Source organism: Sphaerodactylus townsendi, linkage group LG06, assembly GCF_021028975.2.
Source record: "Sphaerodactylus townsendi isolate TG3544 linkage group LG06, MPM_Stown_v2.3, whole genome shotgun sequence".
In the NCBI taxonomy this organism is placed as follows: Eukaryota; Metazoa; Chordata; class Lepidosauria; order Squamata; family Sphaerodactylidae; genus Sphaerodactylus; species Sphaerodactylus townsendi.
In genome coordinates, this window is record NC_059430.1 from 56,498,564 (window position 1) to 56,526,281 (window position 27,718).

Sequence of the window (27,718 nt, forward strand, 5' to 3'; positions counted from 1 at the left end):
GCTGCCACATCACACTATAGACTTATGTTCAGTTTCTGGTCTACTAAGATTTTCAGATTCCTTTCACATGAATGACAATTGATTCAAATTAAGCAGTCTTAAGATAAAACAATGAGTCAGTCCAATAAATTTGTTTGTTTCCTACAGTAGCTTTGTCTCTTTCCTACACAGTAGCTATTAGTACTTAAGGATGATTAGACAGCAAACAGAAAAGAAGAATGCAGTGTTTGTTTTATTGTAAGTTACACTTGACGATGATATAACAATTAAGTGGGACTGTTTTTCTGGTTTTCCCAAAAATAACCTGCAACATCAAACTGTCAAAATTAAAGCATCTGGCTCAATCATATGAACTCAAAGGCATAATCACAAAGAGTTCTTTATATGGTTGCCAACTTCCAGGTAGTAGCTGGTGATGTCTTGCTGTTGCAACTGATCTCCAGACAGCAGTGATCAGTTCACACTGAGAAAATGTTTGATTTGGACGATGGCCTCTATGGAATTCTGCACTGAAGTCCCTCCCCTTCCCTCCCAACCCTTGCCCTCCTTAGGCTCCATCCCCCAAATCTCTAGCTATTCCCCAACCTGGATCTGGTAACCCTTTAGGAAGGGTTTTCTGATTAGCTTGCACTGGGCTAAGCACTCCTGCAACTAGCAGGCCAATTGAGTCAGACAGGAGTCAATTGTATTGAAAGTTTCTGATATCTGTTTTCTGTGAAACATATGGCTATTGTGTTGGTGATATTATGTATGCAGCAACAAAGACTAGGAGCTTTTAAAATTTAAAGTCTGAAAAGTTTTGAAAAAGGCAATGTACATGTTCGAGATTATTCATAAACAAACATTTGGGGATATTTCTTGAATAATATGGCCACAGCACCAAAAGTAAACAATATAGACAATAATCTTAGTACTATCACAGTAATACAGTATGAATCACAAGCAGAGTGGGATGGAGTAGGAGCACTGGGGGACAAAGGAATAGAATGTGGTGACTTCGGCTTTGGTGTGAATCTGGTAGGATGTGGAGGATTGGGTTGCGGTAGAATGGGAGGAGCTTTGGATGGGGACTTTGTGCCATGTTCAGATACATCCCAATCTGGTGACCAATTGGAGTAACCTAAAAAAAAAATTGTCAGCTTTGGAAAAAGACTACAGGCAACCTAAGCAACAAAGAAGTTAATCCAAGTAACAATGGATGATACATACTCAGCAATTGGTCACGCTCTGGATTCTCTAGAGAGTAAAAAGAAGGCAATGTAAATAGTGAAGCAAATGTAATGATTTCTGCATCAATAATTTCTGCTGCATAATCTAGTCTAGATAGTGGCCTTATTCATTAAGCAACCAAAAGTAATTTCTATTATTAATAGCAATTTTGTTTTTAAAAAATCTCAAAACTTCTTGTTAAGTGATCTAGTGTAGACCCTTGCCATAGTTGAGTGTTTGGTTAAGGTATTATTTTTATCACTTTCTTTGGACCCTTAAAATTACACTAATTCAATAAATATCTTGCAAAACTGAAACAATAATTAGCTGAGCATCACTTGCTGTGCTGTAAAGAGGATGACAACTATATGACTGATGTTTGCTTGTGTTTTTTTCTAGTAATCAGTTAAATTTTGTAGCACAGCAAAAGCACAAATGGTCACTTGCACTAGAGAATCCACATGCTGCTTTAGATGCAGTGCATTTTTGGCATTCCAATAACAATGTATTTTTCTTCTGAGAAATTGTTTCCCTTCCCCGCCCTCCCAACTATCAATACAGTTGCATGAGTATGTCAAGTATCTTAGAGTCTGTGTTATTACTGAACTCAAGCAACATAACTGTCCATTTGTTCCCCTCATGCCTATGCCATTTTTGGCTGTATTGTCAGCACCCAACTACAAAGATTTGATCTGTAATTATTTGTGTGTGTGTGACTTTAAACTTACTTCTGAGTAGGAGAGAGAAAGGGGAGTGGAAAGGAGATGATGGAGCAATATGATTGGTTGATTCTTGATTGTGCACGTGGGAGGGCTGTGCTGGACTGGCAAAAGGTGACAGTGAGTTCGAGAGGGCAGAAGGTGACAGGATTTCAGAGTGAAAGGACTAGGAGTGTCAAAACTCTACTCAGAGATAGTTAAAACTCTGTGTGAGTGTGGCAGAATGTGTTAGGGCTTCTGGGTGAAAAGACCCAGTGTTGAGAAAATTTGTTAGTGTGTCAGAGGATATACAGAAAAAGTCAGAAAGTGTCAGAGTGAATTTATGTTGAGTGAAATCCCCAAATGTTGCCTCAGTTTGATTTTATTTTGTAAATATTTTGCTTGAAACCTTGAAGTTACCTATCAGTTATAAATAAAGTCTTATTTTGAAGAAACATTGGAATCCCACCCTATTTTCCTTAGGACAACATAAGCCATCCACTTTGCCTTATAAGGTGGGGGGTTGGAGGGGGTTATATTCCTGGTGGCAGCTATCATTTGGGGAAGAATTAAGGGAACAAATATTAGTTGGCACGTATATTTATACAGAAAACAAGAGTGGACATCGCAGTTGGTGGCCATGGGTGAGTCATCGCATGGTCATAGGGAGCCAAAACAAGTTTATCTAAGAAACTGGAGCAGCCAGACTTCCCCATAATGTTTTAGCTGAATTTGCTGCTGCAGCTTGCAAAATTATAAGGTAAGATTGATTCAGATAGTTGCTGGTAAAGCAATCTTCAACTATTATTTGAAAGTAAATCTATTCATTAAAAAGGATATGTACAATTGTACGGAAATCTGATCATACACAAATTAATAGACATTTTTGTTTAACTGTAAAGTTTTAACTTGGTGAGATGTAGGAACCCCATGTCTAGCTCTCCTGACATCTTCTGTTCCCCCCAAAGACCTACTGAAGTTAAGTTGGTAGAGCACTGATACTTCCCACACACAAGAATTACTTCCTGAGCTGTTTTAAGACCAGTAAGGAAAAGAGACAAGCAAAGCTGTCTCTGCTGAGGCTTCAAATGGGGGCAAATGCTGATTTCTCTCAGGCAATTGGTGTAGGGTAAAAGGTTAACCTTGTACCCCAGTGCCACAGTCCAGGTCCAAAATGGATCACCAGCAGCTGCTTTTTGAGAAAATTGAAGGTATTGGGAGGCCCAATCAGAGATCACAATACCTCATCTAGTTAATTCTTATCACATAACTTTTATTCCCACTTCTGATAGCATACGTACCACAGAGATTATCTATACACTTTTCTCCATTACATTCACTGCATGGGCTTCCGGTTTTGTAAGGTTTCACTGGATAATTGCCACTGCAAAAGTGAAAAGCAGTTATGGTCTTGGAGAAGAAACACGGTTATATCCATTGTGAAGTAGTTATAGCCAGTATAATACATGGGGATATTTTGAAGGTATTCCCAAACCCTATTTACATATGGTGCATTTTAAAAAGTAGAAAAGGACACCTTAGTTTTACTGGCAGCTTCAAGGATTTACTCTTTGCCGTTTCATACTGAGTCCCCAAATTATTCTAGCTTTAATATATGTAAGGAGAAATTATTTTACAGAAGAAATCATTTTTAAAGTCTCATTAAGGCCGATTATGCACAAGGTGTCTGGTGCACGATGGGAGCAAATGTCCATTGCAGAAAGTTTTCTTGTATGGACTTATTTCCTCAAGCACCGCTTTCACTTTCCATTCTGTCTACAGCAAGTGAGACCACTTCTAGTGCAACTTTTAATTTGCTTCGCTGCCACAATGGGCAGATTTGCCAGTGACAGTGGCGTAGAGATAATGGGACGGGGAGTGCCCCACTCCAGGCACACACCACTGGGGTTATGTGGGGGCAGAAATTGCCCCCACACCCTTCCCCCTCCCCCTGCCACCAGCCAGACCCCGGCAGCTGGAGCAGGCTGTTTTTTCAGCCGGCGGCTGGCTGAAATAAAGTGGGTGGGTGTGGGGCTCCATGGGGGGTGGGGTGGAGGCCCAGGTGCCATTTTGCCCTGGACCCCATTTTGCCCCCCTATGTCACAGGCCAGTGAGGAAGTTTTGCCCCGGACATGTTCCCTCTGCCTACTCCCTCGCATTGCTGTCCATGCCTTCCCCCTTCCATGTTGCCAGTTCCTTCCTGCTTCTCTAAATGCTCATATTGAGATAGCAATATCTCAATATAACAATAACTGAGAGGAATTTTCCAAGGAACAATACAAGCAGAGTCTCTTTTTGGCTCCACCCTACATCTCCCACTTTACCTCTTCCCTCCCCAATGACCAGAAAGGCTTTTAAAAACTTTATTCCAATCACACCTTTATTTTTTAAAAAGTCTATTTCTTCTACTGCAGCAACAGCAGTGGCAGGGTGTGTGTGTGTGTGTGTGTGTGTGTGTGTGTGTGTGTGTGTGTGTGTGTGTGTGTGTGATCCATGAAATTGCTTTGCCTCTTTTATTTGAGGGGGGATTATTTTTGGAAGGGGGCGACTATATTGATAAAACTGCAACTACTGGGTGGGATGAGATATGTGCCTTTAAGAAGAGGTTGATAGGTGGAGTTAAAAGAACCAGGAGAAGCAGGGCCTGGGAGAATTCTCTGCAAAAAAAATGCAGCAGGAATGAGTGCCTCCTTGTATGTAAACAGAGAAATCCGAAAAGACCCCACTACAAGCTCACTGCACAGTGAAAAGTCTTGAGGTAAGCGTTCCATTTATAATGGGCCTAAGACTACTAAATAGTGATATCTTTGGTATGATAATGGGCCTGGGCAGGGAGGCAGGGGGCAGCTCAGGGGGCGGCTTGGATGGGCGCCGTGGCATCTGGCCAGCCCAGCAGCCTGCCTGCTGCTGCGGTGCCCGAGCTGCCCCCACCCCAAGCCCCACCCCTGAGCCACCCCCAAGCATGGGGGGAGTGCCTGGAGGAGGTGTAGTCCCCGGGCATCATTTCCTTCCCATATGCCTCTGATGCTGCCCTTAGAGCTGGCCAAGTTCAGGACACCGAGTGAGCAGTTTCCCAGACGCAACCCTGGTTGCCTCCTTTTGCTCTTTCCTACCATGTGAACTGCAGAGCTAGGTGCCTCGTCCTTTCTTTTTTTTCTTTTTCTTTCTCACACTGCCACCAGAGAAGTTTCTCTGCCAAGGCCCCCCCCACATTGTTTTTGTGGCTCACCTGCACCCCCAGGGGGCCCACCCTTCCACCTCACTGTGAGTGCTTTGGGCACCTTGCAGTGCCTCCTGTGGACTGGGGGACCGGAGGGGAAAAGCAGCTTCTTTTGCTCCCAGGGGGCCTCTGCGCTTTGGTGAGCAGACAATACCCCCCCCCCCCAAACGGCGTGGAGGGCAGCTTCCAGAAGACACCCACCCAAAGCTTCCCCCCTTCGCCCCAGGCAGCCAAGCACTAGCCGCAGAGGTGTATCTAGAGAAAATGGACCGGGGGGGAGGAGCAGAAAACTCAGATTTTTTTCCCCAGGCTACATTTTCCCTAGATATGCCTCTGCCTAGTGGCAGAGGGAGGAAACAGTGGCAAAACCTGCCATCAGGGAAGCCCCATTGCTACTGTGCTACTGTAGCAGCAATAGCGAAACCACACAAGGCTATCCCAGTGTGGAAGCCACCTATTTCTGGAGAGGTGGGTATAGTAGATTTGGCACCTAAGCTTTTTCAAGGAATTGTGTATTGCATTTGGTATTTGAAAGACATTTAATTAATCATTTTTTCATATTCACAGTTGAGGTTGTGCTGTTTTCTCATGATCTTCTGCCCACATGGCCAAGATGTCCTAATACCAACTCTTTCCTTGCAGCTTAACCCCCTCCTCTTTTAAAGCCTGATGAAGAGTTCTGGAGAATTCAAATGTCTTCCCACTGTTTAGCTGGACTTAATAAAGAATATTACATAGAATTTTATATTTGCCTCTCTCTTTGTGCAGAGATCTCCATAGTGCTCTCTTATTCCAACTGGAAACACATTTCAGAGAGGTAGGTCTGTTAATCTTTTACCATCAGGAGGTTTGTTACACCTTACATACAGTGGCTACAAGAATAACAAACCATACCCAGGGGTAAACATGCATAGATTTTTTTCCCATCAAGTTACAGCCAACAGATGGTGACCCCATAGGGTTTTCAAGGCAAGCAACATTAAGAAGTGGTTTGCCATTGCCTGCCTCTGCGTCACGGCCCTGGGATTCCTTGAAGGTCTCCTTCCAAATACTAGCCAGGACTGACCCTGCTTAGTTTCTAGATCTGACAAGATCAGACTAATCTGGGCTATCCAGGTCAGGGCTGCATAGGATTGCACTGTAACAAAACTCAGGAAATGAGTTATACTGTCTTATACTGAATCAGACCACTATTCCATCAAGATCAGAACTGTCTGCTCAGACTTGCAGTGGCTCTTCAGGGTCTCAAGCAGAGATCTTTCATATGATCTATTGCCTTGTCCTTTTAACTGGAGATGCCAGGGATTGAACCAGGGGACTCTCTGCATGCAAAGCAGAGGCTTTTCTCCTGAGCCACAGCCTTCCCCTCACTGCTATGGAAAGTGTAGAGTGGGCAACAATTCTAATAAGGGTTATAAATTGCACTATTCTGAATCATTTGGGACTCATATATTATGTAGATCAGGGGTAGGGAACCTGCGGCTCTCCAGATGTTCAGGAACTACAATTCCCATCAGCCCCTACCAGCATGGCCAATTGGCCATGCTGACAGAGGCTGATGGGAATTGTAGTTCCTGAACATCTGGAGAGCCGCAGGTTCCCTACCCCTGATGTAGATTATAACAGTTTTAGGTCAATGCGATATGGGCATGACTCCCTTTACTTATACCAGTGATATCTTGGGGTGGGGGAGGATTTCATCAGTACTAATAATATGATCAACTTAACAAATATTAGGAAAATTATATACGCTGGTCCGTAGTTGCACACAAAATGTGCTGCGTTGGAGAGTTCGTCAAAACCCGAAACACTCTGGCAGTACTGGACAGCACACCCAACTTTATAACTTGTTGCCCAAACAACCTGAGAAAGAAAGAAAAAAATCACATCATATGTTAGCAGGATTTCATTGGCTGTATCTGTACACTGCTTTCAACTGCTCTGTTGTTTCAAATGCTTTCATGCCTTGCCTTTTATTGGTAGCTTTTATTGCTGTGTTTTTATTGTCATTGGTTTGGATTATGTTATTGATTTTTATTGCTATAATTGTATGCTTCATTTTGTTTTTATTGTTGTGCGCATCCTCAAGCAGAGAAATAAGTATAATCAATCCACTTTTACACCCAAAAAGGCTAATTCACTTGTCCAAGACAATGATAATTTTCAAATTTTTATAATGTGATGTACATACAGAAATGCTTCTCTAATTATTCACCAAAATAAATCATTCAAACTTACAAGTGACTACAATGTTTGCAATCTAAAGAAATCTTTTTTTGATTGTTTAAACAAAAATTCATAACAACTTACACATTTGTAAGTCATTGATAATCAATCTTTTTTGATTATTTAAACAATAAAGCTTAACAACATGTACATTTGTCAGTGAACAAATAATTAATTATATTTTGACTTGGGCTAATCAAACTCCGGTAGCTTTGGTCTCATAAATTCTTCAGTTAGGCCCAATACCTAAGAATTGGAGAAGCATGATAATACAATTTTTTTAAAAAAAATTATTTCAAAAAATTGTCTATGGGCCAAATGCTGTTTCACACATGAGACATTACTAAAATAAACCATTCCACTCATACCTTCCAAATCAACAAATTGTGTTTATGTATGCACACACATGAATATATAATGGAGGTATGTGTGGAAGACAACACATATCCTCTACATGCTCATTTGTACAGAGCAGGTACACTTGATGGTCAATTTAAATATGGCTATTTCGGCACTAGATAAAATATTCCCTAACTTACAACTTGATTCTACAATTAAAGAAGCTTTTTTAAAAAAAGTTTTAATTTATTATGAATATACTTTGATCTCACATGATTGCACAGTGGGTTCCCCCCTGTATTTCTGATAAAGTTAATTCTTGCTTAGCTTCAGAAATGCTGCAGCATTGGGTGTTCTTGATCCCTGATTTTGTGATGAAACTAACATATCTGCATTTCATATTATCTGAATTTAGTTCATAGTTTCAGATGAAAAAGAGAAATGAAGAAATCACCTGTGTATAATGACCACAAACTTTAGTGCATGCTCTGCTCTCAAAGTTGTAGTATTTGACTTCATCATACCACTTTTTCACTGCTTCTTTTACAGAGAACAGAAACAGTGAGCCAGTCCAGATATTTTCTCCAACTGAAGTAAATTTAGGGTGAACCTTTCCTGGGGTTCCGAGATTGATATTATGATTAAAGTGGCACCGCTTTGCCCATGCTTTGGCAGTCTTTGCCAATGCAGGGTCCCAGGTCTGCAAAATGAAAAGAACAAGTTGATATTGTTTGTTATTTATAATATAGATAGATTGGTAGATACACATACACACACATACACTTATATAATTACTAGATTGCCAGACAAAATGCAATGCAGACATGAAGAGGTCATATACAATTACTAACACAAGATATAACCGTATAAAATGTTTTTTTCTGGGGTCTTCTTTTGCTGAATTAAAATTTAACAATTTGGAAACAGTTGCAACTGCTTTCATTTTAAGCCACAAAATCCACTGATCTGCAGAGCGGTGAGTTCTAAAAGGAGGAAAACAATTGAGAATCTGACCCAAAGGTAATGTATGTATGTATGTATGTATTTGTTTGTTTGTTTGTTTGTTTGTTTGTTTGTTCCACTTTTATACCGCCCTCCCCCGAAGGGCTCAGGGCGGTTTACAACATAAACCCTTGAACCAAAAAGATTAAACCTGTGCAAACGCCCATTAATTTTCCCCTTGGGAAAAATCAGCTAATTGTGGCCATGTGCTATTGTGTTCTTGGGAGTGGACAATGGGACAGGCTTGCTCTTGAGAGATGCAAAATGCCCACTCTAGGTTTCTCGTATTGTTGATGATGGGAGATTAATATTTGATGGAGGCTACTCCAGATTACCGAAATGTGAAAGTGAGGCCTGTGTTCCAGGGAAACCAGTATACTGTGTATAAGTGTAAGATAAGGCTGTTTCCACATGGGCGGATAACAGTGCTCCAGGGACACTTAAAAACACTGTCCCTGGGGTGGTGTTCGCACAGCAGGTGCTGCTGCAATGCAGCAGTGCTGTGCTCACAACGCCTAAGCGGTGCGAAGACACTACTGTTGAACGTCGCTCCAGGAGTGAGGTTTTTCAACAGTGGCATCTTCCACCCGCTGCCGAACGAACTGCAGCAGGTGGAAGGCGCCATTCCCCCCGCCTTCCCCGAACGCCTTACATTTGCCTCCTGGTTCCGGCGTGTTGGAGAGGCCAGGGAACGCACATCCCTGGCCTGCGACTCCAGAGCCATCACTCAGGCCAGGGGCGTGTGTCCCCTGGCCTCTGCGACACGCCGGAAGCCAGGAGATGAAGGTAAGGCGTTTGAGGATGGTGCAGCCTGTGCAAAGGCTGCGCCGTCACCTGCGCCCCTACCAGGATCGTCCTTGCAAACGGTCCCGGGGAGGTGCATCAGCATCGTTTATGCCGATGCACCCTCGCTCAGCGCCCGTGTGGAAAAGGCCTAAGAGAAGGATAAATAGTATGAGGTTGTGGGGGAGAGTGGAGTGGAGAAAGTCTGCAGCTAGTTGGCTTTAAGGACTAGTATTGTTTATTTTGTTTTTCTGTAGTTTCCCCTTCTTTATCTTGTTTGTGTGTGTATAAAGTTCCCTGAAGTTGCAGCTGACTTACGGCAACCTTATAGACTAATTTCCAAGGCAAGAAACTAACAGCTGGTGTGCTATTGGCTTCTTCTGCTTAGTAGCCTGGAATTCCTCAGTGATCTCCCATCCAAATACTAACCAGGGCCATCCAGATCAGGCCCGTATCTTGTTTACTTGTAAATAAATATACACTACACCAGCCTCCAGTACTTTCATGTCAAAAGGACAAGGTTGTCCCTGAGATTTTCTGTCTTTCAAGGAAAGAAGGCAAAAACCAGTCTTTGTACAGAAATACAAAATCTTTCTTACCATACGTAGCATGTTGCTGGCTGAAGGATTCACCCTGGATCGAAAATAATTGTGAGTTTTCACACAGTCCTGTGTAAACTGCTGATCTTCTGTATCAGGCAATGAAGTTTGATCATAGGTGTAACAGCAAATAGAGAACTCCAATACCAACCAAAGTTGAGAAAACAATTTGCATTTCATTTTCACCCAAAATATTCAATTTCTGTAGTTCTGAAGAAAACTTTTCCTTTTTATAAGATGATGTTTTTTGCTTTGTACATGGTGCTCAGATGGTATAATACAGAAGTTGAGGCTTATAATGAAACTCACATCACAGTAACAAGAGCAAATTGCTTCACTGTATTCAAAATTGAACAGAACAAAGGAAGGAAGTGGTGTCTTTACTTTCTGTGTTGCTAAACTGATCTTTTTTCAGAGAAATCCAAATATAGTCTTGTTATGAGTTTGCTATATCATTACTGGAGAATGAACAACACCTAAAATTACGAACCTGATGGGAGCAAAGGATGTTAATGTTCCACAGTGGGCGCTAATGGTTAAAAGAAAGTCTGTAGAGATAGCTCTGTTAAACACGCATCAGAATCTGGAGGATGTTGACTCCTTGCCCCTCCCCACCCCAGCTGACAGTAGGAGACAAGCGTATGTTTGGAACAGGCAGGGAGAATAGCAGGCTGAGGCAGCTGTGAGCTGGCTGAGGGCCAAACTACATGTTACAGTGTTCACAAGTCTGTCATGGGGACACACAACCATATTGGAGTCATAAATTCTCAGTGGGTATTCCATTTAAATATGCCATGGGGCCTGATTTGGATCATAGACCATGGTGTAGGGGGTGGGGAAGGAAGAACCTAAATGGTGTCAGGTGCATTATTTGCCACATGGGGAGTCCATGTGCACTGAATTTTTGCACAGTCAAACACAAATGCAGAGTGCTGTGTGGTTTCCAGGCTGTATGGCCGTGTTCTAGCAGCATTCTCTCCTGATGTTTCGCCTGCATCTGTGGCTGGCATCTTCAGAGGATCTGATAATAGGAAAGGAAAGCAAGTGGAGTATATATACTTGTGATGCCTCACTATCCATGCAGGCGAAACATCAGGAGAGAATGCTGCTAGCATACTTAGCTTCATGGTGTGTGTGGTTCAAGGAGTTTTTGGTACCAAACTTAGGTGGGATTGGTGATGTAACCACATCTCAGTGGGGGCAGCCATGACAGAAATCTGCTGCCATGTTGTCTACTATATGGTTGGCAGCCAGGGAGATGTTGCATTGTATAGCCCATTGCCAAATTCGGCTTGCTTTCCTGCACAGGTAAGGGAGCTTGTGCCCCTGTCCCTATTTGTTGATGCATAATCCTGCCCTCATACTATCTGTGGCAATCAGTAGATTTTTTAAAATAAAGCCATCTTGAAAGGAAAGAAAAATCTCAGATTCAATGTCTGAATAGAGAAAAGGAAGATCTGACAACTGGAGAGTTTGTCAGCTTAGGAAAGTGAAGCACACAGAATGATCCTTTCTCCATGGCCCTGAGGGAAAGAATAGGCAACCCTTTCCCCTTTACATGCTGGTTTTTATGGGATGCTGGCTTGTGCCACAAGGCAGTGAAACTTTCTTTTCCACAGCTGGCATGAACAGAAACCACTAAGAGGAACCTGAACTTCTTAAGTACATATGACTGTGGATATACATATATGAATAGAATAGTATTCTGAGCCCTGCGGAGATAGGGCGGGATATAAATTAGATAGATGGATGGATGGATAGATAGATGGATAGATGGACAGACAGACAGACAGACAGACAGACGGATAAATTCATTATTTGATCTACAGTGTTCAAATGATGGCTATTACTTGAACTGTTGAATATTTGATGAAATATAATATAAAATCAGAAATAAATATAAGTGAAAGTTTGAATTTCATAGTCAACTTTGTGAAATCTGATTGTCATAAAAATGTTCAGTTGTAACATGTGAACCCTATCAAATCATCAATGTTACTTTTAATATCCTATTTTCATACATATCTTTGAGGAGAAAATATTCAAATACACACAGCAATACAGCAGTATTTATTTTTCAGTTTTAAAAATATTTACATCAGTGAAATGGAACTTTTGACAATTTTATAAAATTCAAAATAGAAAACAAGGAAATAAACCAAATCGTTTAACAAAACAAATTTAGAAAAATAGTTATATTTATAGTATCTATGTAAATGTAATTTTCAGTTAGCATGGATATTAAAGAAAATATTTTGTGTTATATACATGTTAAATATATTATTGTTTCATACTTAAATTTGGATAACGTTGTTGTAAATAGTACACAATTCCAAATGCTACAAACATTAATAATGGTCTTAAAATGACTAAAGCAATACAGGATTCATCACATATAATCCAGTGTTCAAAAGGTGGATACCATTGTGTATAGCCTATTGAAAAACATAACATAATTTTTTACTTAAATATTCATTTTGTAAATATGCATTTTGGAAACATTTAAGCTAAAAAAAGAGAGAACTGTAATACACACGTATGATTTTGTCACGTTCAGGATTTCCTAGAAAAGTAAAATGACATGTGAAGAAAGATTTTTATATAAGCTGGGATGGCTAACCCTAACTCATACTTAGAGGGAGACCAGCAAGGAACACCAAGGTTGTCATGCAAAGGAAGACAATAGCAAACCTATGTTAGTCTTTTGCTTTGAAAGCCCTACTGGGTTGTCATAAGACAGCTGTGACTTGACGGCAATTTACACACACCATTTATTCAAGCTTTGTTTTTCTTCTAAAAAAACCCCAAGTCCAGGAACTAGAGAGAATTTCATGTGAATTTCATTATCCAAAACAAACAATTATCCAATGCAATTTTTTTGTGCAAGTAAACTAACATCCCTTCAATGCCATTATGCAAAAAATCCCATTATGCAAAAAATGTAGGAAATGGTCCCTTCTCAATTGTTTGTGGTCAAAAGAATGGGAAGTGCCTTGTTAATAGGTGAGTTATACATGTAGTTGGCAGAAAATTTAAGGTAAGATGGGAAGGCTAATGTAACATTCATCAACCAGAATCTTAAGAATATTTTCTTTGGATCAAGATCTATTTGAATAAAATGAGACTGACTTCTGAGTATGTCTGCTTATGTTTGTTCCTTTTGAATATAATTATTTGAAGTACGGATATCATTTAATTACAAAGATATCAATTGAAAGACTTGGATGTTGTCTGCACGTTCAGAGAGAAGATCCTGTTTGTCTGAGATGATCTTTGAGATGATCTTAGGAAACAGTCTCCACAAACTACATGGCAACACAAATGATCTTGCCCTTTCTTCTATCTATGACATAATTTTTAATTTTCAGAAAAATCCTAAATAATTATACAAAAACAAATGGGGCTGAAAAGGAAACATGCCATGAACATCTTGGAGGAAGTGTGGGATTAAATATAATTAATAATATGTACAATAAATACATATCTTTGTAATGAAGAATTTCTTCCATTTTATACTTACTGCAAAGTTTATTTTCACATGTATCTCCTTGGACAAGCACTACATGACTTTCCTCGTAAGTAAGGTCTCCTTGGATAATTGCCACTAAAACCAAAATGTTCAAAATGTATTAGGATTTAAATTCAAAATCATTTCAAACATAAAAAATATTTTGTTGCAACAAACTGTTTTTCTTTTATCAACCCCTCCATAGATAACAATGGAATATCTTGCGCTGGAGTAGTTGAACAGTCTTATGTTGAAGACTTGATATCAAATGAAACATAAATAGAATTATTCTATTTACATAGAAATATATAGGGTTTTAAAATACGACCTTCAGATGCTATGCCCAGTAATACAGCTAGTCTGTTAAGCCTGGCAAATAACTGCTTGCAAAAGTGAACAGCTAAGTAAACATTTGCCAGTTCCCTCAGCACATTTTATATGATTCATTTGAGAAAATCACTTCTAGAAGCAATGATTATTAGGACTAGCCTTGAAGCTGCTTAATTTTAATTCTTGTTTCTAAATGTCAGCAGTAGATCACAAACTGAACATGAATCGGCAGTGTGATGCAGCGACCAAGAAAGCCAATACGATTCTGGTCTGTATCAGTAGGTGTATAGTGTCTAGATTGAGGGATGTAATTTTACCTCTCTATTCTGCATTGGTTAGACCATACCTGGAATATTGTGTACAGTTCTGGGCACCACCATTCAAGAAGGATATTGACTGGCTGGAGCGGGTCCAGAGGAGGGCAACCAAAATGGTAAAATGTCTGGAATTCATGCCCTACGAGGAGAGACTTAGGGAGCTGGGTATGTTTAGTTTGATGAAGAGAAAATTAAGAAGAGACATGATAACCATGTTTAGATATTTGGAGGGATGTCATGTTGGTGAAGAAGCAAGCTTGTTTTCTACTGCTCCAGAGATTAGGACCAGGAGTAATGGGTTCAAGGTGAAGGAAAAGAGATTCCTCCTAAACATCAGGAAAAACTTCCTGACAGTAAGGGCTGTTCAACAGTGGAATGCGCTTCCTCAGAGTGTGGTGGGGACTAATGTCTGCTCCATCCCCTGAATGGCCTAATACCCCCCCCCCCCCACGCTGGCTTCTGCTTGGCAATGTAACTCAGTGGCAGTGGCCCACTTCCAGGTTTCACAGCTGCAGAGCTGTGGCCAGGCTGGACGCTGACATATTTGCTCTTTCCACAGGCAGGGGTACCCCTAAGGCCAGCAGAGGGGGAAAACACATCTGGTGAAAGAGAAGTAAAGTGAAGCACACATTTCTGTATTCTAATAGTATACAAACATCAATCTGGATATGTATATGATACATTTTTAAAAACAAACATTACATTACCCTGGACCATAATTGCACACGAAGATTTCAATATTCTTTGATCAATCTGTTTTTCGGCAGAAAACAATAGCACAGCCAACTTTGTAAGATGTATCCCAAACAACCTAATGAAAAAGGAAGATTAATTTTACAGAATAGAATGTAAGCTATGCTAGCAAGCAGCTTTCCTACAATTTCAAACCAGATTTCTCATTCATATTTTAACTGCATAAAAATGTAACCAGAAGGGGAAAAGGCATGTGTGTGTGTGGGTGTGTGTGAGTGTGTGTGTGTGGAAATTTGGGGGAAATTTTCAATATATCCAGTATTTATTTCCATATCACTCTGAAACATATGTATTACTTATAGTGAGCATATAAAATGTACTACTTGGCAAATTTATGGAATTTAGATGCATAAAGGCTTGTTTCATTTAAGCAAAACAGCAAATATACCCAATAGCTGGCAGAGCTAAACTCCATTTCACATAGAGAACTCAGTTGAATTGAAAATTCATTTGCTTTTTCTGCCTAGATCTTTTTTCTAAAGAAATTATCCACAAGGACCTGTCTAGTCGCCTCCCTCACCATTCCAATGTCAAAAGCAAAACTAAAGACAAAATGCCCTTACCACTTTGTAGGGTTAGGCAAGGGAGAGACACACAAAGCAGCATTTTAGTTTTCCCGCTTCCACCACCCCCAGATTATGAAATCTTTTTTTTTTGGTAGTGCCCACTATTTTGTGTGAACTTCAGGCTCCATGCTGCTGCTGTCACGTCAAGAATGTTCCCAGGAGTTCCCTCTGCTTTCTGCTCATCCCATGGCTATTTCATTGTAAAAATTTAAAAAAACAAAGCTTGCTATCCTATGCATGAGTCTTTTTTGTGCTTTTTTTTCATGGAGTGATCTGTGAAGATGCAACAACGTGAATTAGAGAACTGCAGCAGCTGTGATTCTCACATTTGTGTTGACAAAGCTCTAAAGATTCCTCCTTTGAAATAACCAGGCTTTGCTATATTTGGGGAAGAGCCAAAAATATGTGGTGAACCATATGCCTTGCATTCAGGAATTCCTGCTAGCATTGAGGAGGAATTGAGAAGTTATCTTCCCTTCTGCAGGCTTTCCATTTGGCAGACAGTGAAAGACAGCAGAAATTGAGGGTGCCATCATCTGGCTATATTATTGCCACGGAATCTGTGGGTTGAGATTTTGAAGGGAGGGTGGTGGAGGGTGGTGTAAATGTACTGCCTTCAAGTAAAAAATATAATAGGTGGGTGGTTACACAACAGACGTCTCACCAGACTCTGAGTAACAGACAAGTCGGAATAGCAATTTGGATTTGATAGACTAACCTTGAAAACCATGAACACACTGGGAACACACACATCCTTCCCCACCAAAACATACAAAATTAGAACAGCCCACTCCGTCAGTCATTTTCTCACAAGGAATTACTATTTCTGTATAAAAAAGGCAAATTTCATCAATAATCATACAGGTAATGGAACGCTCTTTATTCAAACTGCTGTGTTTTGTAGTGCACAGAATGGTTTCGACGAAAGCAGTGCTTAAAAATGAATTTTTAGTGCTAACATTCTTTCAGGACTTTCTTCTAAAGTAGAAGCATGCTATTTCTTCTTTCTGCGAATTAGGAACGAAGTTCTTTATGTGGAATGTACTATACCAGGTGTCTGCAACCTGCGGCTCTCCAGATGTTCATGGACTACAATTCTCATCAGCCTTGCCAGCACGGCCAATTGGAGAGCCGCAAGTTGCAGACCCCTGTACTATACAAACTGCTTTATACTATACTACTTTAGTATTTGTATCTTAAGTTTTTAAAACAATACAGGTTTTGTTATGTGTATCTAAAGTCCCTTTAAAATACATGGTGCAAGTGGAATCTGTCAGTCCAGTTCTGTTATATGGCCAATTCAGTCATCACATTTTCAGACATATTAAAACAAAGGAAAGATGTACATCAAAAAACAATTGCCGTATATAAATAGTCTGCCCCATGCTTATTACAGTAATTTATCATTCTGAACAATAAATGTACAAAATCTTCACAGCAAACTGAGAAAACTGAATCTATAATGATCAAACAGTCTAAGAAAAAAAAATCAGAATTTGGGACCCTATACAAATGGCACTGCCTTGCCATTGTGTGATGTTTGTTCTTTATGCCACAAGGACAAGACTTCTATACCACAGATGCGACCAAGAACTGGAACAAATGCTTGTTTTAAAGACAGGGAGTCTACTTCCAACTGACAAAATTTGCTTTTGGGAGGTAACTGCTTCAGTGGGAGAAAAATGATAAGTGTCATGGAGAGGGGAGTCAGTTTGACATGGCAAGATTTTCAGTAAGGCACTGATGTAAAAAGTAACAGAAATGGGATCTGTGCATTTAAAGAAACAATTCACAGCTGCAAATCCCTCTTACTAAGGGGAATTTGTAGGTCTTTTTTTCTAGCAAGATTCCCTCAAAGATAATGATTGCAATTCACAGGGCAAAATTTCTGGTCACAGTAACTTGCAGTACAATCTACAAACGTCCCACTTGTATTTACAGTTAGTGCACTGGCCCCTGGCCAAAATTACCTATGGTATAAAGTGGATTTATAATAGTGCCAGTGCCACCCTAACCATGCATGGATGATCAAGATTACTCAGTAGAACACTAATAGTATTTAAGATGACCCAGTTGCTTAGGAAAAGTTCCTATAAATGAATAAATGCTGATGATCTGAGGCACTCACATTAGGAATCTCTGGATTTGAGGATCTTGAAGATGGGCCTTACATGATTAAAAATACTGAAATCAACAGTTGGGTCTTTTAAAAATCCTTCAGTAACAAGATATATAGCTTGGATGGATGAGTTACACCGTATGCAACCCAGCTAAGATGACAAGAATCAATTGATACATTCAAATTGCAGTATACTGTAGTATCTGGGAAGATTTCCCAAATCTGTATTCAGTACTGGCTCCTACAAACTTTCAGTGTTATTGAGGTCTCTCACAGGATCCCTACAGTACAATCCACAGCTGCCATATAATCCTGTCTAGTGTAGAGAAATAAGGACAACCATTGCTCTTTGAAGACAAACTGTATCATGAAGCAGACAAGATCACCATAATGAATGAGGCCCTTCTGAAAATTTCTGGCAGGAAATGTATCTATTGTGTTCTGTCATGGTGAGAATACGAACATATTAGCTTTTTATGTCAGATATAGTGAGATAGTGATCCCAGAAACAAACAGGCAACATTGAGTCTACGCTGAGGATTAGTTCCATGAAATGGGCATATATCTGGGATGTTCGTCTGAATGATGGACTTTTGTAACATTCGTGTCAGAATGTATTTTGTGTTATTTGCTCTTTGTATTCATACTGCATGTTGAGACACCTTTGTATAGATATTAAACATGCACAGCCCTTTTTGCTTCAGTTGATGTATACTTTATCAGATGTAGCCTTGGTATGGTTAGCCTTTTTCTGTATATTATGATTATCCAGCCGGTACTATACTTTTTTTCCCTTTATTTTTAGGGTGAGAATATCACCAGATTGTTTACTAGACACACAAGGAAGTCTGCTAGGGAGTGCTGAAATTATGCAGGTAATCTTGTAATCATGTCTAATATATGAGGCAACTTGCCTGATTTAGAACTGGTCTGCTGAAAAATAGATGTAAAATAATTGGAAATTTTAAAGCCATGAGGAAAAAACCCTCAGAATTCAGGAAAAACGTGCTTTCTAAAGTTGAAACTTACTTTCTATAAGCCTACATTTATCCTAGTGCAACATTACATTAATCATATTTAACTTATAAAAATTGTACAATTATGACATTTCACAGTTTAAAGATCTGTACAATTTAAAAATTTCACAGTTTAAAGATCTGTACAGTTTAAAAATTGTACAATTATGACATTTCACAGTTTAAAGATCTGTACAATACTAAAGACACACGTGCTACAAATCACTTCATCTTACGCTCCTACTACATATCTCTTAATTTGTGACAGTGTTTTTGTGAGTGTGATTGTGTGTAATGGGGGGGGGGTAGAAAATGAAAATAAACTCAAGAAAGAACACAAAAGGGATACACAAAAAGATCACTAGCACTGAAGCTGTGTACCATTGCTGGAGAGGAACAAACGATGACAATGGCTTCTCTACTAAGGTTACCAACTTCCAAGTGGGTCCTGGGGTTTCCTGGAATCACAACTGATCTCCAGACCATGGGGATGTTTCCCTGGAGGAAGTGACACCTTCAGAGGGCAGCCTCTATGGCATCGCACATCTGCTGATCTCACTTCCCTCCTCTCCCCAAACTGCATCCTTAAAACACCAGGAGCTGGAGATGACAGCCCTACCTCCATTGCAAAAGATATGGATCAACAATGCGATGAATGCTCAATACAGCATGCCTTCTTACCTCCTATCCAGTAACTTTCTGCTACAGAACTGAATTGACCATTGAGCTCATTCACATCTGCTCTTAAAGACAGTAGGGATTTCCCCACCGCAAGCAAAATTGGCCTCCTCCCCTTGCCTTAGATCTCCCAGTTCCATCCCAGCCTCCGGAGCGCACCATGTAGAGCATGTTGGACGCTGAAGGTTTGACTGCGGCACAGTGCTTGTTGTGGGCATCCACACATTGCTTGATGAAGGTCTTGTTGGTAATGCTGGGATATGCCCCTGGCAGGGGCTGAAAATTACGTTGGTTGCTCAGGGCTCCAAGGACGAGCAGTGGCGAAGCCACCAGGGGACGGGAGGTGCGCAATGCACCGGGCACACCGATTCTGGTCACGTGGGGGGCGGAAAAATCCCCCCACCCCCCGCAGCCCCCCCGCGGCGCCCCCCACTTCCCTTCTGCGGCCGGTGCCGCCCCCCACTTACATTTAGGAATGGAACATCCCAGAGAAGAAGCCTGCCTGCGTTGCCTGGGCCTAATGGGAACAACATTCCCCCGGGTCCCAGTGCTGCAGTCACCCCCGGGCACCATCACACCTGCAGGATAAGGTAAGTGGTGGCACAGAGGGTGCAGGGTGCACTGCGGGGACCCATGGGGGGGTCAGAAAATATGGAGGCCACCCCAGATGCAGCTTTGCCCAACTAGCCTCTGCCAGTAACTAGTCCTAGTTTATCTGCTCCATGCCTCAACTTAAGCATAGTGGATGTCTTCCTTCATGGCTTTTTTATATAAGTGAACTCAAGGAGTGGTGATAGTCACAAACTGATTAGTACAAATTGTGGTTTACAAAAGCAAGTACAATAACCAGTTTGAAATCCTAGTTTAGGACAAACCAACAAATGTGAGCTTCTGGTATTCTCTGCATTCATATGTCAGTTGGCATTTGATGTAACCAGTTTATAAAACACAATTTACCATGATATCTGAATGAAATCAGAGAGAAAGTTGCTCTTAGGCAACAATTGAAGGTAGTCTGAAAACCAGTCTGAAAGTTCTGGGAAATGCACAAATTAATCTAAATGTCTTCTGTGATGCTGGCTGTGGGCATAGCTGATATTTAGGAAAAAGTATGTGCTGGTTGGTTTTTTTTAACCATTTCAAATATTAGCAATGGCAATGTGATTCATTTTTTAACTGGCAAGGATATTTATGTGTTTGGAGCAGGCTACTTGGTATATTGGAGCATATAATATCACTGACACAATTTTGTCCAAAAATCTCCGTCATCACTTTAAACTGAGTTTGCATCAATGGTACTGTGGAGTCTAAAAGGATGACAATCTAAATTATGAAAACCCAGCATCAAGGTTTGGGCTTTTTAAAAACTTAGTTGGGAAAGAGGTTAAAGTTGTTTTAATTAAATTAATTAATTTAGATTGGCATTACTTGTTCTTAGACTTAACAGGAAGGGGCTGAACTAGGGGTTTATTTATTTCCAAACCTGTATTTTCCCCTAATAAAGGAACCCAAGGTGGATAACAACAAACCACTAAAAACAGATAAGACCATAAATTAAAGGCAGAAACCAATGCCTGTAATATATACTATATAAAAATACATTCAGAAGATCTTGCACATCCTTCTTGAAACTGCAGTTTTGCAGCCTTGCCAAAGTGCAACCATGGAAGCTTTCCCTGTTGCCTCAGGAAGACTATAAGAGTAGGGCTACATTGCTGTTGCTGCATGAGTACATATAGAGTTTTAAGCAAGAAATATAAATTCTGAATGTGCACACTAGCAGGTATTCCAGTGGCTGTCTCAAGACAGCACATTTAGTATATTTCATGTTTCTTCTTCACTTTCAATATGGGTAAAGGGATCAAGCAGATCTTTAAGCTGCACTTCAAGAGATGATTCTATTATGAATGTGTATGTTGTGCGTTATTCTGCCATTTCATTATGTTGCTTCATTATGTTGGATATGAAAAATGTACCTTTTAAAAATGAACAGAGGCATTTAAGTGAGGTTTGTATTTGCAACTCAGAAAGTTTGGTGACTAGGCATAGTGACTTCTGTTCTAACGTGTTAATCATAAAAAGGAACAATTACATTTTTATTGGTCTCCTTGAAAACTGGATTGAGAGGTGCATTAGATTAGTCAAATGCAAAACGTCTTGAATATGTATATTAGATTTAATTCTAAATGTCTCCTTGGTCAAGATGAAGCAGCATGCTGAACACATAATGTGTGTTTTGCATTGTATTGGTGGCATTCATTCACCCAATCTGAGTGAACTTGTTACTCTTTTATTGGGTCCTGCTCTTAAAGCAGCCTCTTTTGTAACATCCCACTTCATGCTGTTCTGTACTTGATCAACGGACGTGCACTTCAGTTATATATACGTGTATGTCAGTATTCACAGAAAGTATCATATTATAACCAACCCTGACCCTCTCCTCAACGCACGCACACTAAAGAAAGGAAATGCACAGTGTTTTAAGTCCATAACTGAATCCTTCCGTTCCGTGGCATTACTCCTGTGCACGGCTAACTCGGGCATCAGCGCCGCTAATCGCAGTTCAGTCAATGTTCCTCCTCCTCTGCCTAGCGTGGCACCCTTTCCTGCCTCGGCACGGGGCGAGAGCAGAAAGAGAGCCCAAAGCTCCAGGGGGCGCGCCGCAAGTTGTGGCGGGGACGCAAGTGGATCAGTGGGAAGGACTCGGAAGTGCAGAGGTGACGGTGGAGGAAGGAGGCTGAGGTGAGCAAGGGATGGGTCATCGAACGGGGGTGCAGGTTGCTTCCAAAACAGGCAGGCAGGGGAGGGGAAGAGTGTCACAGTCATGTTTTCAGGTAGCCATAGCAACCGTGGAAGCGCGGCCCGAGGGAAACAAGGCGTCGGCCGGAGCACTGAACCCCTCACTGCCTTTGAAAATGAAGGATGTGGGGATGAGCTCCCCCACTTTCCCCCCTCTGCCTGTTATAGTCACACGTCTGGGTCTCTTCCAATCGTTCTTATGATTATGTGTTGAGCCAACCAAGGGATACTTTCATCCACAGTTCGATGATGGCACATGAAATATTTTTAAATGGTCCATCAGTACCTCTGAACGCATACAGAATGCAGCAATATGTCTAAGAAAATAGTGCTGCTACCTAGACATCTGACACCTACCTTTTAGATAACTTTACCATAATATCAACTCAAAAATACAAGTCAGTCTCGTTTATCTTTTAATGAACAAAGTATGCACTGCATGACAATTATAACTGCACCTTCCTTAAAATATAGCAATGTAGCTGTCCTGGTATTGCTAAGAAGTGCAGTGGTTTTAAATAGGTACGAGTCCTTAAGTAGACCTGACCACAAAAGCTTATTTTCTCACTTGCCACTTAAGCTGATAATTTCCCCAGTCAATTTCCCAATCTGCCACTATAGTAACTTCCATACTGAACAGTTTTTCTCTCAACTATGTGCTTTTAAGTTCCATAAGCTTTTGTTCCTCACTGTGTTACTTATGCACACATGCATTAATTGTATTAGTCGTATCAAGAGAGCCAGCATGGTGTAGTGGTTAAGGTGTTAGACTAGGATCTGGGAAACCCAGGGTTGAACCCCCCCCCCCCCCCCCCAGCTCTGCCTTGGAAACTTGCTGGGTTACCTTAGGCCAGTCATACACTCTCTGCTGTGATCCTGGCAAGTATTTGGATGGGAAACCTCAAAGGTATACTAGGGTCATGACTCAGAGGCAGGCAATAACAACCCACCTCTGAGTCTCTTGCCTTGAAAACTACAGGGTCACCATAAGTCAGTTGTGAATTGACAGTAAAACACACACACACACAGAGCTGTATGACAATCATGTGGAACAGATCACACAATAAAATTTCTGTATAAGGGAGCAATATGAAAAGTCTTCTTGCAGCCCCCCTTTTTAAAAAAGGGCCCAAAAATGACACACCACCAAATATTGTCTACACATTTTTCTTTATATATACTTATATAATCAACAACTCTTTTCAACAATAGAATAAATTGTGTTGACCTCCAATAATTGTTAATGAATATTACACTTTTACATGATCTATTAATAATGAATAATTACACTTTTGAAACAGTTAAATAAGAAAACCAAACATATTTTCAGACATTGCCTCTGAGCATAAACCTTTGAAGAAATATAAATCAATAAACACAACTATTTGGATTAGAGTCTGAGTGATATTTGCTCGGTCTTAAAATAAATTTCTTCCACATTTCATCTGTTCCTTAACAGTGATATCCAATTCTTATCCAAAACATTAAGGGAAATGTGAGGGTTTTTTTTTTAAAAAAGTATACATGTGGTGGGGACCCCAGACCTAATCCATCTGTGTAAACCATCTACATCAGTTCACACTTCTAAAAAAGTGTTATTCTCTGCCTCAGTCACAAGTTAAAATTTTAAGAGGACACCTTAACGTGTCTCATGTGAAACATACTGTACTTGGGAGGCAAAATTAATCTAGGCACACATGTCTTGTTCAATCAGTTTGCACCTGATTCATACCCAGGACTTGAGGAGGGGGGAGAGCTGGAGAAAGGAAGCCAGCTGGATTATTATTGAGCCTAACTCAAACCAGTATGCCTAAAATGAGTAAGAGGGAAGCAACGGGGGGGGGGGGGGGGTGTTTTGTCTGGCTTTTAAGAAATGGGAAAGGAAAATGAAGCCTTTTTATGACAGTTTAGGTGCTGGAACAGAGACCTTTTCTAAAGCGTTTCTCTCAGGTCGGAAGCGTGATCAAATGGGAACGAGAATAAGCCACGTTATTCCAGAGCAGCTGAGCTATTTCCTGCACTTTCCTCTTTTGTCGGGTGAGGCTGGAGAGGACTGGGGACCAGGAGGTCAGAGGCAAACCCCTCCTCCACTTTGAACCTTATTCCTACGAGGTAAAGCCTCGAAACTGGCTGCCTGTGGGAGGGAAGAGCCAAAAAGGACAAGCAATTGCGATTTTTGCCCCGCCCCGCTCCCTGTTGTGTTATTCTGGATGCTTGATCTAATATGAGCTATTGAAGGCCTTTATTTCTGAGTTAACTCTTGATCTTTTGGTGGCGCCTAATAAAGTTAACAACACTTCAAACATATAACCCCCTATTCTCACCCTCCCCTTGCAAAATCCAGGAAAAGCAAACTCCCTAATACAAACATTCCTTCCCCTCCAACTGTTCAACTGCCCCTCCCACTTTACTTAGACGCAACCAACTTGAGGGGGTGGGCGGAAATTAACAATGTGAAACACCGGAGAGAAACTACAAAAGGCAAGCAAGAGGTAGGATAAACTTTTGAGAGTTGTAAAGGCACTTGATTTGAAAGAACATGTTTTAAAGGACGCGGCAGTTACCCCTACCCCCCTTTGCTTGGAGTGGTTTAACTACCTAGCAACAAGCTTCAACTTCTAAGGCTTGGAGACAGAACAGTTGCACAGCGCAAGAAAGTGGAGTCGGTGTGTACATAAGATACTATCTGCCAGACTAGGTGAGGGAGGGGGTGGGGAGGTTATCCCTCATGAGGAATAGCGCTGTGGTGGCCTTCCCAGGGAACAGAGTGAATTTCTTTCACAGGGGATGTTTTGTCTAAACAGGTCTACACTGGTCTCAGGAAAAATTGTGTATGTGTAGGGTTGCCTACTGTAAGCTAGAAATTTCTAGAGGCTGGGGGTGGGGGGAGCTTATTGAGGTATAATGCCATACAGTCCACTCTCCAGGATAGCTATTTTCCCCAGGGGAACTGATCACTGTAGCCTTCAAATCAATTGTAATTCCAGGAGAGCTCCAGGCCCCACTGTTAATTGGCTGGAAGTACACCTGAGGAATGACAATTGGGTAGTAAATTCTCGAGATAACAGCAAAATCTTGTGATCTTCCTGACTAGCAGGGGTGGAGTACACTCTTGTATGGAAAATGTCATATGAACAGCCACTATATCATTTCGAGGGTAGTAGGAGTGGTTGGAGGTACAATCTAGGTCTGTCTTCTCTGCACATGTAACAGAATTAGGGATGCCAACCTTTGGTGTGACCTGGGGATCCTCAAGAATTACAGCCCATCTCCATATTACAGAGGTCAGTTCCCATGGAGAAAATGGTTGCATTGGAAGATTGACCCTATGGCATTGTACCCCACTGAGGTCCCTGTCCTCCCCAAGCTGTACCCCCAAATCTCCAGGAATTTTCCAACCTGGAGCTGGCAACCCTGCCCCTGACAGTGGCTGGAGGTTCTGACAACCTGAATTACAGAGTGAGATTGTGGCAGAATGGATTGTGAAAGGGGTGTGTATGTATCCTAATACTCTGCTGCCCAAATAAATCTTCCTCCAAATAAACTGTAAAATATCATAAGGGGGAGATTCTAGTCTGTACCTTTGTTTTCTGTCTTAGGGAGTCACTATTTCAAGAATACTTAAATGCTGCCCTCCTCCACCAAATGTGGGTTTATATGTTTGCTGACGTAACATGTCCCATAGTTCAAGCATACATTCTTCATCAATGCAGTTAGTATGTATTCAACTGTACCAAAGGCAATGGCAACACAACACAGACCTGATTGTGCTTAGATCAGGGGTAGGGAACCTGCGGCTCTCCAGATGTTCAGGAACTACAATTCCCATCAGCCCCTACCAGCATGGCCAATTGGCCATGCTGACAGAGGCTGATGGGAATTGCAGTTCCTGAACATCTGGAGAGCCGCAGGTTCCCTACCCCTGGCTTAGATATATTTCCCCTCCATGTGTCTCTGATATTCCTAATCCTAAAAAAAAACCCATTGATTTTTAGAATTCAGATATTCTACTATTCACTACTGAGAAATAGTGTTGGAACCTTCATGCATTGTCAGGACTAGCAGAAAAGCACATGTAATCCTTTTAATTCAAACATTTAAAACAGATCAGAGTTTATTGCAGCCACAAACCTCCTGCTCAATTGTTTTGTTCATGTGCTCACTTCCATCCATTCCTTCTCTCCTGTGGGAGGCACCAAGAGTAAAAAATGAAACTCTTCAACTAACTCTGCTTGTACAGGATGTTAAAACATAGGGTGACTTAAATGTTTGATCTTAGTATCTTTCCCAAGGATGGGATTCATAACCCCAGTGTAGCCTGGTTAAGAATCCGAGTTACTAGGAAAGAAAATAACAGAGCACCTGCATTTGGATATTACAACTAAAGTATTAATTGAATACTTCCATCATCTATTTCTGTGCACTGTATGAGGGGAGAGAAGAGTGTGAGAGGCCAACAATTAACCAGATTTGTGTCCATCACATAGGAACTCTAGATTATTGAGACATCTGACCTGAGCCAGACTCCACTATTCTTTAAACTGCTAAAGCAGATATGGCAACAAATTTGCAGATGTGGCTGCTGCATGAATTTGTACAATCAGCTATTTTTTCCCAATGGATTTGTTTTGACTATGGTGTGATATGCTTGTTTATTCCTTAGGTGAGTGTGTGCAAGCCTTGAGACAAATTGATTAATAAATATTCATTATAAAATCAAGCTATGTTTCATAAAGGCAATGTAATAAAATTTATTCCATGCAAAAAATACTTAAATGAATATAAATCTTCATATGTAGTTTGAAATAGTACAGTTCATTTTGCCACCTCATTATCATCAGATTTTGCTATAGGTTTAGACCAGTCCTAAGACAACCAAGAGAGCCAGCATGGTGTAATGGTTAAAGTGTCAGACTCAAATATCCGCTTGCATCATGGAATCTTGCTGGGTGACCTTGGGCCGGTCACACACTTTCAGCCCTGACCATGGCAAATATTTGGATTGCAGACCTCCAAGGGATACCCGGGTCATGACAGGCAGGCAATGGCAAGCCACCCTTGAATGTTTGTTGCCTTGAAAACCCTGCAGGGTCACAGTAAATGAGCAGCAGTGGCGTAGGAAGTTAAGAGCTTGTGTATCTAATCTGGAGGAACCGGGTTTGATTCCCCGCTCTGCCGCCTGAGCTGTGGAAGCTTATCTGGGGAATTCAGATTAGCCTGTACACTGCCACACATGCCAGCTGGGTGACCTTGGGCTAGTCACAGCTTCTCGGAGCTCTCTCAGCCCCACCTACCTCCCAGGGTGTTTGTTGTGAGGGGGGAAGGGCAAGGAGATTGTAAGCCCCTTTGAGTCTCCTACAGGAGAGAAAGGGGGGATATAAATCCAAACTCTTCTTCTTCTTCTTCTTCTTCTTCTTCTTCTTCTTCTTCTTCTTCTTCTTCTTCTTCTTCTTCTTCTTCTTCTTCTTCTTCTTCTTCTTCTTCTTCTTCTTCTTCTTCTTCTTCTTCTTCTTCTTCTTCTTCTTCTAAATCAGCTGTGACTTGATGGCAAAAAAA

The 27,718-nt window shown here is 41.0% G+C and overlaps 2 protein-coding genes and 1 pseudogene across 5 annotated transcripts in view; 1 reads left to right on the forward strand and 2 right to left on the reverse strand.

Moving 5' to 3' along the window:
• Positions 1-214: 214 nt before the first annotated feature.
• On the reverse strand, positions 215-10,341 carry GLIPR1 (GLI pathogenesis related 1). The gene is made up of 6 exons (XM_048502166.1): positions 10,077-10,341; positions 8,147-8,392; positions 6,878-6,990; positions 3,209-3,291; positions 1,210-1,236; positions 215-1,120 (listed from the first exon to the last, which is right to left on the reverse strand). The coding sequence occupies exons 1-6, from the start codon at positions 10,254-10,256 to the stop codon at positions 828-830; spliced, it is 942 nt and encodes a 313-aa protein (XP_048358123.1). The 5' UTR covers positions 10,257-10,341; the 3' UTR covers positions 215-827.
• A 2,015-nt stretch (positions 10,342-12,356) lies between these two features.
• Positions 12,357-22,189, reverse strand: LOC125435370 (annotated as a pseudogene).
• The window catches only part of CAPS2 (calcyphosine 2), a 49,287-nt gene continuing 43,598 nt past the window's right edge, over positions 22,030-27,718 (forward strand). For 2 of the 4 annotated variants that reach the window (XM_048501940.1, XM_048501943.1), the window contains exon 1: positions 24,583-24,654. The gene's annotated coding sequence lies outside the window, so the exon portion shown is untranslated. Of the gene's footprint in view, positions 22,106-24,582; positions 24,655-26,680; positions 26,826-27,718 lie in introns of those variants that run through there. The other 2 variants (XM_048501942.1, XM_048501941.1) reach the window with 2 other exon arrangements.

Excerpts from the sequence above, each read along its gene's own strand:
- GLIPR1 (XM_048502166.1), bottom strand. The coding sequence starts at position 10,256 with ATGAAATGCAAATTGTTTTCTCAACTTTGGTTGGTATTGGAGTTCTCT. Across the intron at positions 6,991-8,146 it reads TTTGTGGTCATTATACACAG|GTTGTTTGGGCAACAAGTTA; the intron begins GTGATTTCTTCA and ends TTTCTTTCTCAG. Across the intron at positions 3,292-6,877 it reads GTGTGCAACTACGGACCAGC|TGGCAATTATCCAGTGAAAC; the intron begins GTATATAATTTT and ends TCACTTTTGCAG.